The 13,189-nt window shown below is 75.6% G+C and overlaps 1 protein-coding gene across 1 annotated transcript; it reads left to right on the plus strand.

The window, feature by feature from the left end:
* Positions 1–1,082: 1,082 nt before the first annotated feature.
* AURANDRAFT_36991 (hypothetical protein) lies at positions 1,083–2,670 on the plus strand (the record flags this gene model as incomplete). The annotated part of the gene is made up of 1 exon (XM_009037260.1): positions 1,083–2,670. One exon carries the CDS (start codon positions 1,152–1,154, stop codon positions 2,637–2,639), a length of 1,488 nt encoding a protein of 495 aa, XP_009035508.1.
* Positions 2,671–13,189: the final 10,519 nt, after the last annotated feature.

A 13,189-nucleotide genomic window follows, 5' to 3' on the forward strand; every position in this document is an offset into this window, starting at 1 on the left:
GTCGCTCTCCGCGCTCGTCGCCAAGGACCTCGTCTTCGCGGCGTTCAAGTTCGCGGTCTTCGACCAGCTGCGGTCCGCGCTCTACGCGGCGGCGCCGCGCGCCGCGGACTCGCCGCTGGAGAGCCTCGCCGTGTCCCTCGTCGCGGGGGCCGTCGCGGGCGCCGTGGGCGCCGTCGCGTCGCAGCCCCTCGACACGACGTTCGCGCGCATCGAGACGGCCGACGGCGAGGACGCGTCCGTGCTCGGCACGCTCGCGCTGATCGCCGACGAGGGCGGGCCCCGGGGCCTCTACGCGGGCGTGAGTACGCGCGCGCTCTTCGCCGCGCTGCTCCTCGCCATCGAGTTCGCCATCTTCGAGGCGCTCCGGGACGCGTTCCACGTGAGCCGCGACGACTTCGCCTACGCGCTCGACGCGCTCGGCGCGGCGTCGGCGTCCGGCGGGCCGCCGCCGGCGCTCATCCCGCCGCCGGGGCGCTAGCGACCTAGGTGCCTTAGGAGCTCTTCGGCTTGCCCGACTTGTCCTTCTTCTTCCCGGCCTTCTTCTTCTTCCCGGGCACCTCGGCTCGCCTCCGGAGGATGCGGAAGAGGAGCGCGACGACGCCGACGAACGCGACGCCGCCCGCGACGAGCGACGCGCGGCGCACGAGGAACGGCTCCGGCCCGAGCTCGGGCACCTCGCCGGGCTCGAGGTCCTGCGAGCGAGCGACGCGTCCGCGCGCGCGCGCGCGGCGGTCCGCGGCGCCGGCGCCGCGCCTGCGAGAACCCACTCAGCGCGTTCTGGATGTCCTGCTTGCACTCGATGGAGGGCTCCGCGTCTCGGTCGAGCGCCGTCTCGACCTCGCGGCGGCAGGACTGGCTCAGCATGGCCATGACGCTGTCGATGGTTTCCCTGCGAGCGATAACCGTCATCGATGCGGCGCGGCGCGAGGACGCAGCGATGCGCACCGGTCCACGAGGCCCTTCTCGAGCGGCATGGCGGCGGCGGCGACGCTGGCGGCCAGGCTCAAGTGCTTGGGTTTGCGGCAGGCCGGCTCGCCGACGACAAGACCGCCGCACCGCCGCCGCCGTCGACCATGAGCTCGACGCTCCTCGAGAAGGCGCGCGGCGCCCTCGAGGAGATTGAGGCCCTCGAGTCCCTGGCCGTGGAGACGATGAGCGGCAAGGTGAGCGGCGCCAAGGCGTCCATGGAGCGCGACGGCGTGCTGAGCAACGTCGTCGACGGCATGGCCAAGTCCGCCGAGGCTTTGACGCTGCTCTACGCGGACCGCGACGGCGCCTACCGCGAGGAAGTGGGCCGCATGCGCGGCGTCGGCGTGTTCACGAATTTCTACGGCGCGCTCAAGGAGACGCGCGAGTACTACGCGCGGTTCGCGCGGAACGCGGCCTTCGGCGCGGCGGCGGGGGGCGCGCGGAGCGCCGTCGAGGCGGCGAAGACCGTCGAGACGCAGTTCAGCGGCGAGGAGATGTGGGGCAAGTACCTCGACCTCGGCCGGCTCCACCGCCAGTTCTGCAACGTGCCCGGCGCGCCCGGCGGCATCGCCCTGGAGTATGTCGCGTACCTGCGCATGCTCGCGTCCGTGCCCTTCGGGGAACACCTGGCCATCGCCGAGGGCGGCGACGCGGCGGTGTCCGCGAAGCGGCGGTCGCACGGCGGCTACGGCCGCTACGTGCGGGAAATGGACGATTACCTCGCGGACTTCTGGAAGCGGACGCAGCCCCTCGTGGACCTCGAGCCGCTGTTGAAGCCGGCCCTCGACGCCTTCCACGTCGCCTGGGACGCGAGCCGGACCGACGCGCTCGAGGGCGACGAGCTCGATTTGGGGCCCTACGGCGCCGCGGCGGAGCTCGAGGCGCTGGGCCTCGACCGGCTCAAGCGCGCGCTGGCGGCGCGGGGCCTCAAGGTCGGCGGCGACGCCAAGGCGCGCGCGGCGCGCCTCTTCGCCGTCAAGGGCCTCGCGCCGGAGGACGTGGACCCGAAGCTCCGGCAGGGCCGGAAGCGCGCGCGCGACGGCGACGGCGCCGCGGGCCCGGACCGGACGTCGAAGAAGTACGCCGTGGCGCTGGGCGAGGCCCGCGTGCGCTGCCTGCTGTCGCAGCACCTGGAGACGGTCCTCGACGCGACGCTGCGGCGCGCGGAGCGCAAGCTGACGCGGACGACGGACGAGATCCGCCAGGAGCTCCGCGACGAGGAGTTCGGCGTCGAGACGGCGGCCGTCGAGGAGGAGGAGGAGGAGGACGAGGAGCAGGCCATCGACGCGCCCATCTACAACCCGAAGAACCTGCCCCTGGGCTGGGACGGCCGGCCCATCCCCTACTGGCTCTACAAGCTCCACGGCCTCGACGTGTCCTACGTCTGCGAGATCTGCGGCAACCAGACCTACTGGGGAAGACGCGCCTTCGACCAGCACTTCAACGAGTGGCGCCACTCCCACGGCATGCGCTGCCTCCGCATCCCCAACACGAAGCACTTCCACGGCGTCGTCAAGATGGACGACGCCGTCGCGCTCTGGGAGCAGCTCCAGGAGAAGCAGGACGCGGAGGCCTTCAAGCCCGAGCGCGACGAGGAGTACGAGGACTCCGACGGCAACGTCCTCAACCGCGCGACCTACGAGGACCTCGCGCGGCAGGGCCTCCTCTAGGGCGCGTCGGCTAAGCTTTCGAAAGTGCCCCAAAACTTTTGAAGCTGCCCTTCAAGCTCGGCCGGGAAGTAGCCCTCTCGATGGACGACGAGGAGCTCTGCGGAAGCAGCCCTGCGACGGACGGACGCTGATCGCTTCGGGCGACGCCGGCAGCCCGATGGACGCGCACATGGTCGTCGCGGGCGGCAAGGGGATCGTCGTGCGCAGCGAGCGCGACATGGCGAGCGACAAGGTCTGCGAGCTCGCGGCGGCGACGCGCGTCGTCGTGAAGCGGGTGGCCACGATCACGACGGCGGCGGGCGCCGTCGAGCGGGCGGAGATCCGCTGGAACGGCGGCGGCGCGGGGTGGTGCAGCCTGCGGCTCCTGGACGCGGCGCCGGCCGCGCCCGTCGGGAGCTTCAAACAGTTCCTCGCGCGGTCGCGCGCCGCGCCGGCGCCGCCGGAGGAGGAGCCGCCGCCGCGCGCCGCGGCGGGGGCGCCCACGGAGCCGGAACCGACGCGCGCCGCGGCGGAGGCGCCGTCCTCGGACGACGACTCCGACGGCGACGAGATCACCTGGACCGTGTCTCGGCCGCGGCCCGACGCGGAGCCCGAGCCGGCGCCGCCCGCCGAGGAGCCCGCGGCCGAGGAGCCCGCGGAGCCGCCGGCCGTCGCGGAGCCGGCGGCCGTCGCGGAGCCGGCGGCCGTCGCGGAGCCGGCGGCCGTCGCGGAGCCGCCGGCCGTCGCGGAGCCTCCGGCCGTCGCGGAGCCGCCGGCCGCGCGGCCGCTGGACCCGAGCCGCGCGGCCTTCGCGCCGGCGGCCTCCCGCGTCGACGACGTCGTGTACCGCGGCGTCGAGGACGCGGCGACCGTCGCCGCGGCGCGGCCGCCGCCGCGGAAGCGGCTCACGCCGCTGAGCAGCGCGGAGCACATCGCCGCCATGTTCCGCCCCTCGCCGGCGCCCGCGGCCGCGGCCGCGGCGGCGGACGCGGCCGCGGCGGCGGACGCGCCCGCGGCCCCCGCGGCCGGCGGCGGCGCCGCGGCGCTGCGGCGGGCCGCGGAGCGGCGGCGGCGGCGCCTCGCGGGCGCGCTCGACGTCGTCCCCGCGCGGGAGCCGGGCGCGGCGGCGGCGGCGGCGGCGGGTGCCGTCGACGACGCGGAGAAGTTCCCCGGCGAGGTCGCCGTGGGCCTGCGCTGCGACGGCGACGACAAGGCGCACAGCTTCCTGCTCCCCGCGAAGCGGACCGTCGGCGAGCTGCTCCTGGAGCTGCTCCGGCGGCCGCCGCCGTCGACGCTGAGCTTCCTCGAGGCCGTGCGGACGACGGGCCGCTGCTGCTACCTCGCCGCGGCGCCACCGGGCGGCGGCGCGCCCGCGCCGCTCAACTCGCGCGCGGCGCTCGGCGAGGCGGCGGCGGCCCACGGCGCGCTCGCCAGGGACGCGCGGGGCGTGTCGTCCGTCGCGCTCGTGCTCCTGTCGCGGACCGTCGCGGACACGCGCGTCGACGACGGCGACGACGACGGCCTCCCCGCGGACGACGCGCCCGCGGACGCGCCGCGGCCCAAGCGCGAGAAGCAGAAGAAGCGCCGCCAGCGCCGGGCCGCGGACCCGACCATGCTCGGCTTCCAGGGCGCGCGGCCGCGGCGGCCGCCGCGCCGCGACGTCGACGACGACGCCGCCGAGGGCCCGGAGCCCGGCCCGAGCCGCCCGGCGCCGGACGCGCGCGCGGGCCCGGGCGCGCGCCCGGGCAACGCCTGGGCCGCCTACAACCCGGCGGTCATGGAGCCCGCCTACTACGACATCTACGACGACGTCGACTTCACGGAGTACGTCGTCTACGACGGCGCACCGTTCTACGGCCACGACCCGGCGGCGCCGAGCTGGCTCGCGCCCTACGACCCGAACGCCTACGACCCGCACGCCTCCTACGACCCGAACGCCTCCTACGACCCGAACGCCTCCTACGACCCGAACGCCTACGACCCGGCGCCGCCGTGGGCCGCGCCCTACGGCCCGGCCGCGCTCGTGCCATCCGCCGTCGTCTTCAACGACCTCGCGGCGGTCGAGCCCGCGGCCGCGCCCGAGGCGGTCGAGCCGGCGGCCGCGCCCGAAGCGGCCGCGCCGGCGGCCGCGCCCGAAGCGGCCGCGCCGGCGGCCGCGCCCGAAGCGGCCGCGCCGGCGGCGGTCGAGCTCGCGGATCCCGCGGCGGCGGCGGCGGCGGCGGCGGTCGCGGCGGACGCGGCGAAGGCGATCGAGGACCGGCGCGCCCTCGACGCGCTCCGGCGCCTGGCGTCCGGCGAGCCGGAGCCGGAGGTGGAGGCAAAGGCGGCGCCCGAGCCGGAACCGGAGGAGGCGGCCGACGCGCCCGCTCCCCAGGGAGAGGAGACCGGCGACGGCGCCGTCGAGGAGGCCGAGCGGCGGCTCGCGGCCTTTCGCGAGGCGCTGCCCAAGGACGCGACGGCCGAAATGACGCCGGACGCGAAGGAGACGGCCGAGCCTCCGAAAGGCCTCCGGGCGGACGCGGCCGCGTGGGCCGCGCCGGCGGATCCGGCGCCGTCGCCGGCGCCGCCCTCGGCCGCCGAGCCCGCGGCCGGCCCCGAGCCCGCGACCCCCGCGGCGACGCCCGAGTTCCCGACGCTCGAGGGCGCCCGGGCCGCGGCGGCGCCGGCGACGTGGGTGCCCGGCGCCGGGGCCCCGGCGTCCGCGCCGACGATGACGCCGACGAACTTCCCCGCGCTGTCCGGGGCGCCGGCGCCCCGCGCCGTGCCGCGCGGCTGGATGCGCGGCAGCGCGGCGCCGCCCGCGTCGGCGGCGGCGGCCGCGGCGCCGCGGCCGCCGCGGCTCCGGTCCGCGGCCGCGGCCTTCGTGCCGTCCGCGGCCGCCGCGGCCTTCGTCCCCGGCGGCGCCGCGGCCTTCGTCCCCGGCGGCGCCGCGCCCGGGGCGGTGGCGGAGCCCCCGGCGCCCGCGGCGGCCGACGCGGCGGAGGCCGCGGCCGCGACGGCGTCGGCGGCGTACGTCGCGGCGATCGCGTCCGCCGCGGCCGTGCGCGCGGCCTTCTGCATGGCCGTCGAGGCGGCGACGGCGAGCGGCCTCGCGCCCTGGTGCGTGCCCCTCGCCGACCCCGGCCGGCCCGCGCCGGAGCCCGGCGTCTCGACGGCCGCCGCGGCGACGTACTCCGCGCTCCTCGCGGCCGCGGGCGCGTCGCCGGCGCCGGAGAAGGAGGTGAGCTTTTGCGGCCCGCCGCCGCCGCCCGCGGCCTTGGCGGCCGCGGGCGACCGCGGCCGGGGCGACGGCGACTGGAGCGTGCAGCGGTCGCCAGTGTGGAATTCAACCACTGGTTTGGGTGGTCCTGACCGAACTTCAGAATTCTCTAGCTCGATCAAATCGAAGTCGATTCGGCTGATTTTTGGACGAATCGATTGCTTTCGTCGAGTTCTCGAAGCACGGCCGAAGAGCTTGCGTCGAAGCTGTCGAATATGCGCACATTGAAGTCGGGTTGAAGATTTGAATTCCACGCAGGCGGTCGCGGCGGCGGTCGCGGACGCCCGCGCAGGACGGCGCGCCGAAGCCCCGCAAGGACCGGTCCGCGAGCGCCAAGGCGCGCCCCGCCGAGGAGAAGCCGAAGCCGACGAAGAAGGCCGCCAAGGCCGCGGAGCGCGAGGCCCGGAGCCGGCGCCGGTCCGTCGCGAAGCCCGAGGCCGCGGCGCCGTCGAACTCGTTCGCGCCGCTCCGCGCGCGGTCGACGTCGCGCGCGCCACCGCGCGACGAGCCCCCGGCGCCGCCGCGCGACGACGACCGGGAGCGGCGGCGCGAGGCGCGGCGCGAGGCCCGCGCGCGCCGCGAGCTCGAGAAGCTCGCCGCGGCGGCCGCGGGCGGGTCCGCGCCGCGGCGGTCGCGGTCCATGGCCCGGCGCCGGGAGAAGGCCGACGACGCGCCGGAGCCGTCCTGGGCCGAGATGGAGATCGCCATCAGCATGGCGTGCCTCGACGACTCGTAAAAAGTCAACTTTTTTAGTGAAGTTTGGGGCTGCAGGGCAGCTGGCGTCCCCTTTTTGACCCGAGTCGGCTTCGGAGAGCTGAACTGGAGTTCTGCGTTGCTGTTCGCCATGGGTGACGGCTCCTGGAGCATGAGTAAGCTCGACCAGCAGGCCATGGTCATGTCCATGGCGGCCGAGCACAGCAAGTTCCTCCAGTTCCTCATGCGCCGCGCCGTCGACTGGACCGACGACGAGGATCCCTGGACCGAGCGCCTCCCGCGCGTCGAGGGCGCGGCGAGCCCGGGCGAAAGCGCGGCCGACGCGCTGGCCGTCGACCCCTGGCGCGCGTCGCCGCGCGCGTCGCCGCGCGCGCCGCCGCCGCGCCGCCACACCTACGCGCCGCGCGACGGCGACGACTTCGACTTCGACGGCGCGTCGCCGTCGCCGCGGCCCCAGAGCGGCGGCGGCCGCGCGCGGCCGCGCGCCGCGAGCGACGTCGCGCCGTCGCGCGGCGCGCCGGGCCGCGCGCCGGCGCCGCGGCGCCACCGGTCCTGGAGCCTCGGGCAGGCGCCCGACGACGCCGCCCCCCGCGGCGGCGGCGGCGACGACGACGCGCGCGCGGACGCGGCGGCGTCCCTGGCGCCGTCGCCGCCGGCGCGCCCCCGCGTCGCGGCGCGCATCGCGAGCGCCCTCCGGCGCCCGCGCGCGAGCCTCAGCGGCCGCCTCCGGTCCGCCGGTTCCGGGACGTTCTGGCCGCGGCGGCCCGCGTCCGCGTCCGCGACGTCGCGGCGCCAGCCGCGGCGCTCCTTCGACGCCTCGACGGCGGCCTCGCCGCGCGCCACGCCGGCGCGGCCGGCGCCCGCGCCGCGGGTCGTCGGCGCCGACGCGCGCTCGCCGGCGCCGCCGAGCGCCGCGGCGCCCGTCGAGCTCCCCGTCGAGCTCTCCGTCGAGGCCGTTTCGCGCGCGGCCTCGCCGCGCGCGGCCTCGCCGCCGCCCATCGAGCTCCCGGCCCTCCAGGACGCGCGGTCCGAGCCGCGGGCCGACCCGGCGACGCCGCGGGCCCTCGCCGCCGCGGCCGCGTCGCCGCGCGCCATCGCGACGCCGCGCCGCGTCGTCGCGCTCCTCGCCGCGAGCCGCCTCGCGTCGCCGAGCACGCCGAGCCGCGCGCCGCCGTGCGGCGGCGACGGCCCGGCCCTGCCCCAGTCCCCCGCCGACCTCACGCTCACGCGCGCCGACGACCCCGAAGGCCGCCTGAGCCCGCCGCCGATCCCCGTCATGTAGCGCCGCCGCGCACTCACCGCCCCTCCCTGTCTGTGCTAAAGAATGAAGCCCTTAGTAGTCGCCGTCCGTCCTCTCCGACTGGTAGATTTCCTCGTAGGCTCGCAGCGAGGCCGCGCCTTCGGCGACGTCGCTCTCGGAGAAACCCGTGAGATCGGCCAGCGCGGCGGGCCACACCGGCTTGAGCCTGGACCGAGACCGGACCGCGAAGACGATCTCCGCTGCCGCACGAGCCTGATGATTCGGCATGAAGAAGCGATCGTCGTTTTCCAGGTGGTACGCGACCACGCGGCAGAGATCAGAGGCGTCTCTTTGGAGAGAACGCCTGAAGAACTTGCTGCCGAGGCATGACCGCTTTGACCCATCAAATCTGACGAGGTAGTCCGTTTCCTCGAAGACGAGACCGTTGGTGGTACGGAGGTAGTAGTCGACGAAGTGGTCCGGCGCCGGGATGAGGCAGCGCCAGCCGACGAGGCGCGCGAACGCCGCGCCGCACGTCGCCGTGGAGAGCGGCGTTGCGCGCCGGAGGTGCAGGAATCGGGCGTCGGTGAAGCCGACGCGGCCGTTTTCGCCGGGGCCGTCGCAGCCGTGAAGCACGGCCGAGAGCTTGAGCGCTCCGACGCAGAGAAACAGCGAGACGTCGTGGAGCGGGTCTCCGTCGCGGCGCCCGACCTCGCGACCGAATCGCTCGAGCACCTCGTTCGGGTCCGTGCCGGCGCGGTTCAGGCGATGCCAGAGGGAATGGACGGCGTAGCCGGCGTGGTGCGCGACGATCAGGGGCGCGAAGCACATCTTGCAGTGGTCTTCGAGGAACTTGCGCCAGAGCGCGTGGCGGTGGCCCTCGCGCCAACCTCGCAAAGCACCTTGGTCGAGCTTCGGGCCCGTGGCGGCCGCGGCCGCGACGAGGCGATCGACGGCCCGCGTCGACGGTTCCCCGGCGCGCTCGCGGCGGCGCCGCGCGCGCGCGTCCTCGATCTCGTCGGCGTCGCCGGCGGGCGGGTCCTCGAGGACGAACGGCAGCACGCCGCGGAGGACGATCACCTCGGGGCCCCGCCTCTGAGTCCGCGAGAGCCGGTGGCAGCGCAGAACCTCGCGCACGACGAGCCGCACGGACCCCGGCAGCAGGCGGCCGTAGTCGCGAAGGTGCTCGCCGTTGCCGTGGCGGGCGTACAGGCACGCCGACGGACCGATGCGCGCTGCATCACCGTCGCCATCGTCGCCGCCGAGCCTGTAAGGATAGGAGAAATCGACCTTGTCGAGCTCATGCCGCCCGATCCGTTGCCCCACCTGCATGTTATCGTCGAGCGGGTGAGACAGCATTCCTTCCAATAGTTCCATTCCTTCCAATAGTTCAAACGCTGCGCAAGCGTTCAAACACCGGGCACATGCTCTAGGACACAGGACAAAGATGACCTCAAGGTGCTGTTTTGGTTTTATATCATTGCCAACGCGACGCTCTCCGGCCTGCGAGCACCTGGGGTGCGCCCCGGCCGGCGGATGAGCGCGGGCGAGCCGCGTCAGTTCGGCGTCAAGGTCAAGGACGACTACTACGTCTGCCACATCGGCGACTCCGAGGCGCGGTCCTTCAACGTCTCCACCGATCAGCTGCAGTCGCACCGCGTGAAGCCCGGCAGCCCCTACGCGGAGAAGGTCGGCGCCGTCATGGGCGGCCTCGAGGGCACGAGCCCGCCGGCGGGCGACGTCGACGACTCGGCGCTCATCGCCGTGCCCGACGACGCCGCGGCCGCGGAGGAGCCCGTCGAGGAGATCGCGGACGCCGTCGGCCGGCCGCAGCGCTACGACAGCGTCATGTACATCCCGACGGACGACCTCGAGATCGAGCGGCAGAGCATCCGCCAGGCGACGGCGCAGGCCCCGCCGAAACCGGCGGCGGAGCGGGCCCCGCCGCCGCCCGCCGCCTCCCACGAGGAGCGCAAGGACCTCGTCCCCGTGCCGGGCCACGCGCCGCCGGGCTACCACGAGCAGCGCGGCGGCATGATGCCCGAGCACCACGCGGCGCCGAGCCACCAGCACCACGCGCCGGTCATGGGCCACGCGCCCGCCGGAGCCGGCCATCGCTCTGATTTGCTCTATTTGCCGGGCCAGGCGCCGCCGGGCTACCACGAGCAGCGCGGCGGCATCATGCCAGAGCATCACCAGCCGCCGAGCCACCAGCACCACGCGCCGGTCATGGGCCACGCACCGCCTGCGGCCGGCCATCGCGCCGACATCGCGATGGTGCCGGGCCAGGCGCCGCCGGGCTATCACGAGCAGCGCGGCGGCATCATGCCCGAGTACCATCCGCCGCCCGCGGGCTACCACGAGCAGCGCGGCGGCATCATGCCGGAGCATCACCAGCCGCCGAGCCATCAGCACCACGCGCCGGTCATGGGCCACGCGCCGCCCGCGGCCGGCCATCGCGCCGACATCGCGATGGTGCCGGGCCAGGCGCCGCCGGGCTACCACGAGCAGCGCGGCGGCATGATGCCCGAGCACCACGCGGCGCCGAGCCACCAGCACCACGCGCCGGTCATGGGCCACGCGCCCGCCGGAGCCGGCCATCGCTCTGATTTGCTCTATTTGCCAGGCCACGCGCCGCCGGGCTACCACGAGCAGCGCGGCGGCATCATGCCCGAGCATCACCAGCCGCCGAGCCACCAGCACCACGCGCCGGTCATGGGCCACGCGCCGCCCGCGGCCGGCCATCGCGCCGACATTGCGCCGGTCCACGGCCAGGCGCCGCCGGGCTACCACGAGCAGCGAGGTCGCATCATGCCCGAGTACCATCCGCCGCCCGCGGGCTACCACGAGCAGCGCGGCGGCATCATGCCGGAGCATCACCAGCCGCCGAGCCATCAGCACCACGCGCCGGTCATGGGCCACGCGCCGCCCGCGGCCGGCCATCGCGCCGACATCGCGATGGTGCCGGGCCAGGCGCCGCCGGGCTACCACGAGCAGCGCGGCGGCATCATGCCCGAATATCACCAGCCGCCGAGCCACCAGCACCACGCGCCGGTCGTGGGCCACGCGCCTCCGGCGGCGGGGCATCGCCCGGACATTCCGATCATTCCGGGCCACGCGCCGCCGGGCTACCACGAGCAGCGCGCCGGCATCCTGCCCGAGTACCACGCGCCGCCCGCCGGCTATCACGAGCAACGGGGCGGCATCATGCCGGAGTATCATGGGCCGCCGCCGAGTTATCACGAGCAGCGCGGAGACATCGTGCCAGTCCATCACGCGCCGCCCGCCGGCTACCACGAACAGCGTGGGGGAATCATGCCTGAGTATCAGCAGCCGCCCGCGGGCTACCACGAGCAGCGCGCCGGTATCATGCCTGAGCACCACGCGGCGCCGAGTCATCAGCATCACGCGCCGGTCATGGGCCACGCGCCCCCCGGAGCCGGCCATCGCGCCAATACGCCGATCATACATCAGCAGCCGCCCGCGGGCTACCACGAACAGCGCAGTGGAATGATGCCCGAGTACCACCAGCCGCCGAGCCATCAGCATCACGCGCCGGTGATGGGCCACGCGCCGCCCGGCGCCGGCCATCGCGCGGATCTGCCGATCGTCCCGGGCCAGGCGCCGCCGGACTACCACGAGCAGCGCAGTGGAATGATGCCCGAGCACCACCAGCCGCCGAGCCATCAGCATCACGCGCCGGTGATGGGCCACGCGCCGCCCGGCGCCGGCCATCGCGCGGATCTGCCGATCGTCCCGGGCCAGGCGCCGCCGGACTACCACGAGCAGCGCGCCGGCATGATGCCCGAGCACCACGCGGCGCCGAGCCAAGCGCACCACGCGCCGGTGATGGGCCACGCGCCGCCCGGCGCCGGCCATCGCGCGGATCTGCCGATCGTCCCGGGCCAGGCGCCGCCGGACTACCACGAGCAGCGCGCCGGCATGATGCCCGAGCACCACGCGGCGCCGAGCCACGCGCACCACGCGCCGGTCATGGGCCACGCGCCGCCCGGCGCGGGCCACCGGCCGAATCTCCCGACCGTCGACCAGAAGCCGCCGCCCGGCTCCCACGAGCAGCGCGCGGACCTGGTCCCGGAGCAGCGGCCCCGCGGGGACGCCGTCGAGCCCAAGCACGACCACCACGCGCCGGTCATGAACCCGTCGCCGCCCATCGACGGCCTCTCGGCCGCGGACGCGTACGCCGTCGGCCGCGCGAACAACTTCGACGCGAAGCGCGGCGACGCGCTCACCTTCGAGAACGACGACTTCAAGGTCAAGAAGCCCGCGCTGTCGAAGAAGACGCCGAAGAAGACGCCGAAGAAGAAGGCCAAGGCCGCCAAGGTCGCGCCGCAGCCGGCGGAGCCCGAGCCGACGGCCGAGGAGATGCGCCTCGAAGCCAAGCGCGCCCTGGCCGAGAGCAAGCGGCCGGCGCCGGCGCCCGCCGCGGCGCCCGTCGTCATCGACCTCGAGGCCGAGGCCACGCCGACGGCGAGCCCGCGGCCCATGTCGGCCGCGTCGCCGGGCTGGAACCCGCGGAGCGCGATGAAGCCGTCGGAGCTGCCCCTCTTCGACGAGATCGAGGAGTCCTGGCTCGGCGTGAGCTTCTCCGAGGACCAGGAGCTCGACGACGTCGGCAGCCCGCGGAAGCCCGGCGCGCGCGGCGGCGGCGCCGCCGGCGCCGCGCCCGAGACCGCGCCCGACTACGACGGCCACAAGGTGACGACGTGGATCTGCGAGCAGCACGGCCTGCGCCTCGACCCGACGCCGCCGCCGACGCCGGGCGACACGGGCCGGCGCGGCGCGCCGGACCCGGCGCCGCCCTGGCCCAACACGTCCGCCGTCGAGACCGCGCGCCTCTGCGCGACGCTGTCCGAGTCGCTCTTCCCGCCGGCCGCGACGACGTCCTACGCGCTCTTCAGCGCGTCGGCGCCCCTCGTCGAGGAGCGCGAGGCGTCGCCGCGGTCCGTGACCGTCCCGCCGGAGCCCGAGCCCGAGCCCGAGCCCGAGCCCGAGCCCGAGCCCGCGCCGAGCCCGCTCGGCTCCGTCGCGTCGTCCTGCTTCGACGACGCGCTGGAGAAGGCCAAGACCGCGCGCGCCGTGAGCCGCCGCGCGAGCCCGGGCGAGCCCAAGAAGCGGCCGCCCAAGTCGAGCCCGGGCAAGGCGCGCTTCAAGCTCCTGCCCGCCGTCGCGGGCGCCGGCGACGGCGCCGCGCCCGCGCGGCCCTGGTCGAGCGTCGGCCTGCGGCCCACGTCGCCCGCGTCGCCGAAGCTGCCCATCGTGCCGCTCGTCATGTCGCCCGACTCGACGTCCCAGGCGCTGGGGTCCTTCGACGACATGTGCAACGCGCTCACGCCCAAA

This window comes from Aureococcus anophagefferens (assembly GCF_000186865.1).
Source record: "Aureococcus anophagefferens unplaced genomic scaffold AURANscaffold_6, whole genome shotgun sequence".
Lineage (NCBI taxonomy): Eukaryota > Pelagophyceae > Pelagomonadales > Pelagomonadaceae > Aureococcus > Aureococcus anophagefferens.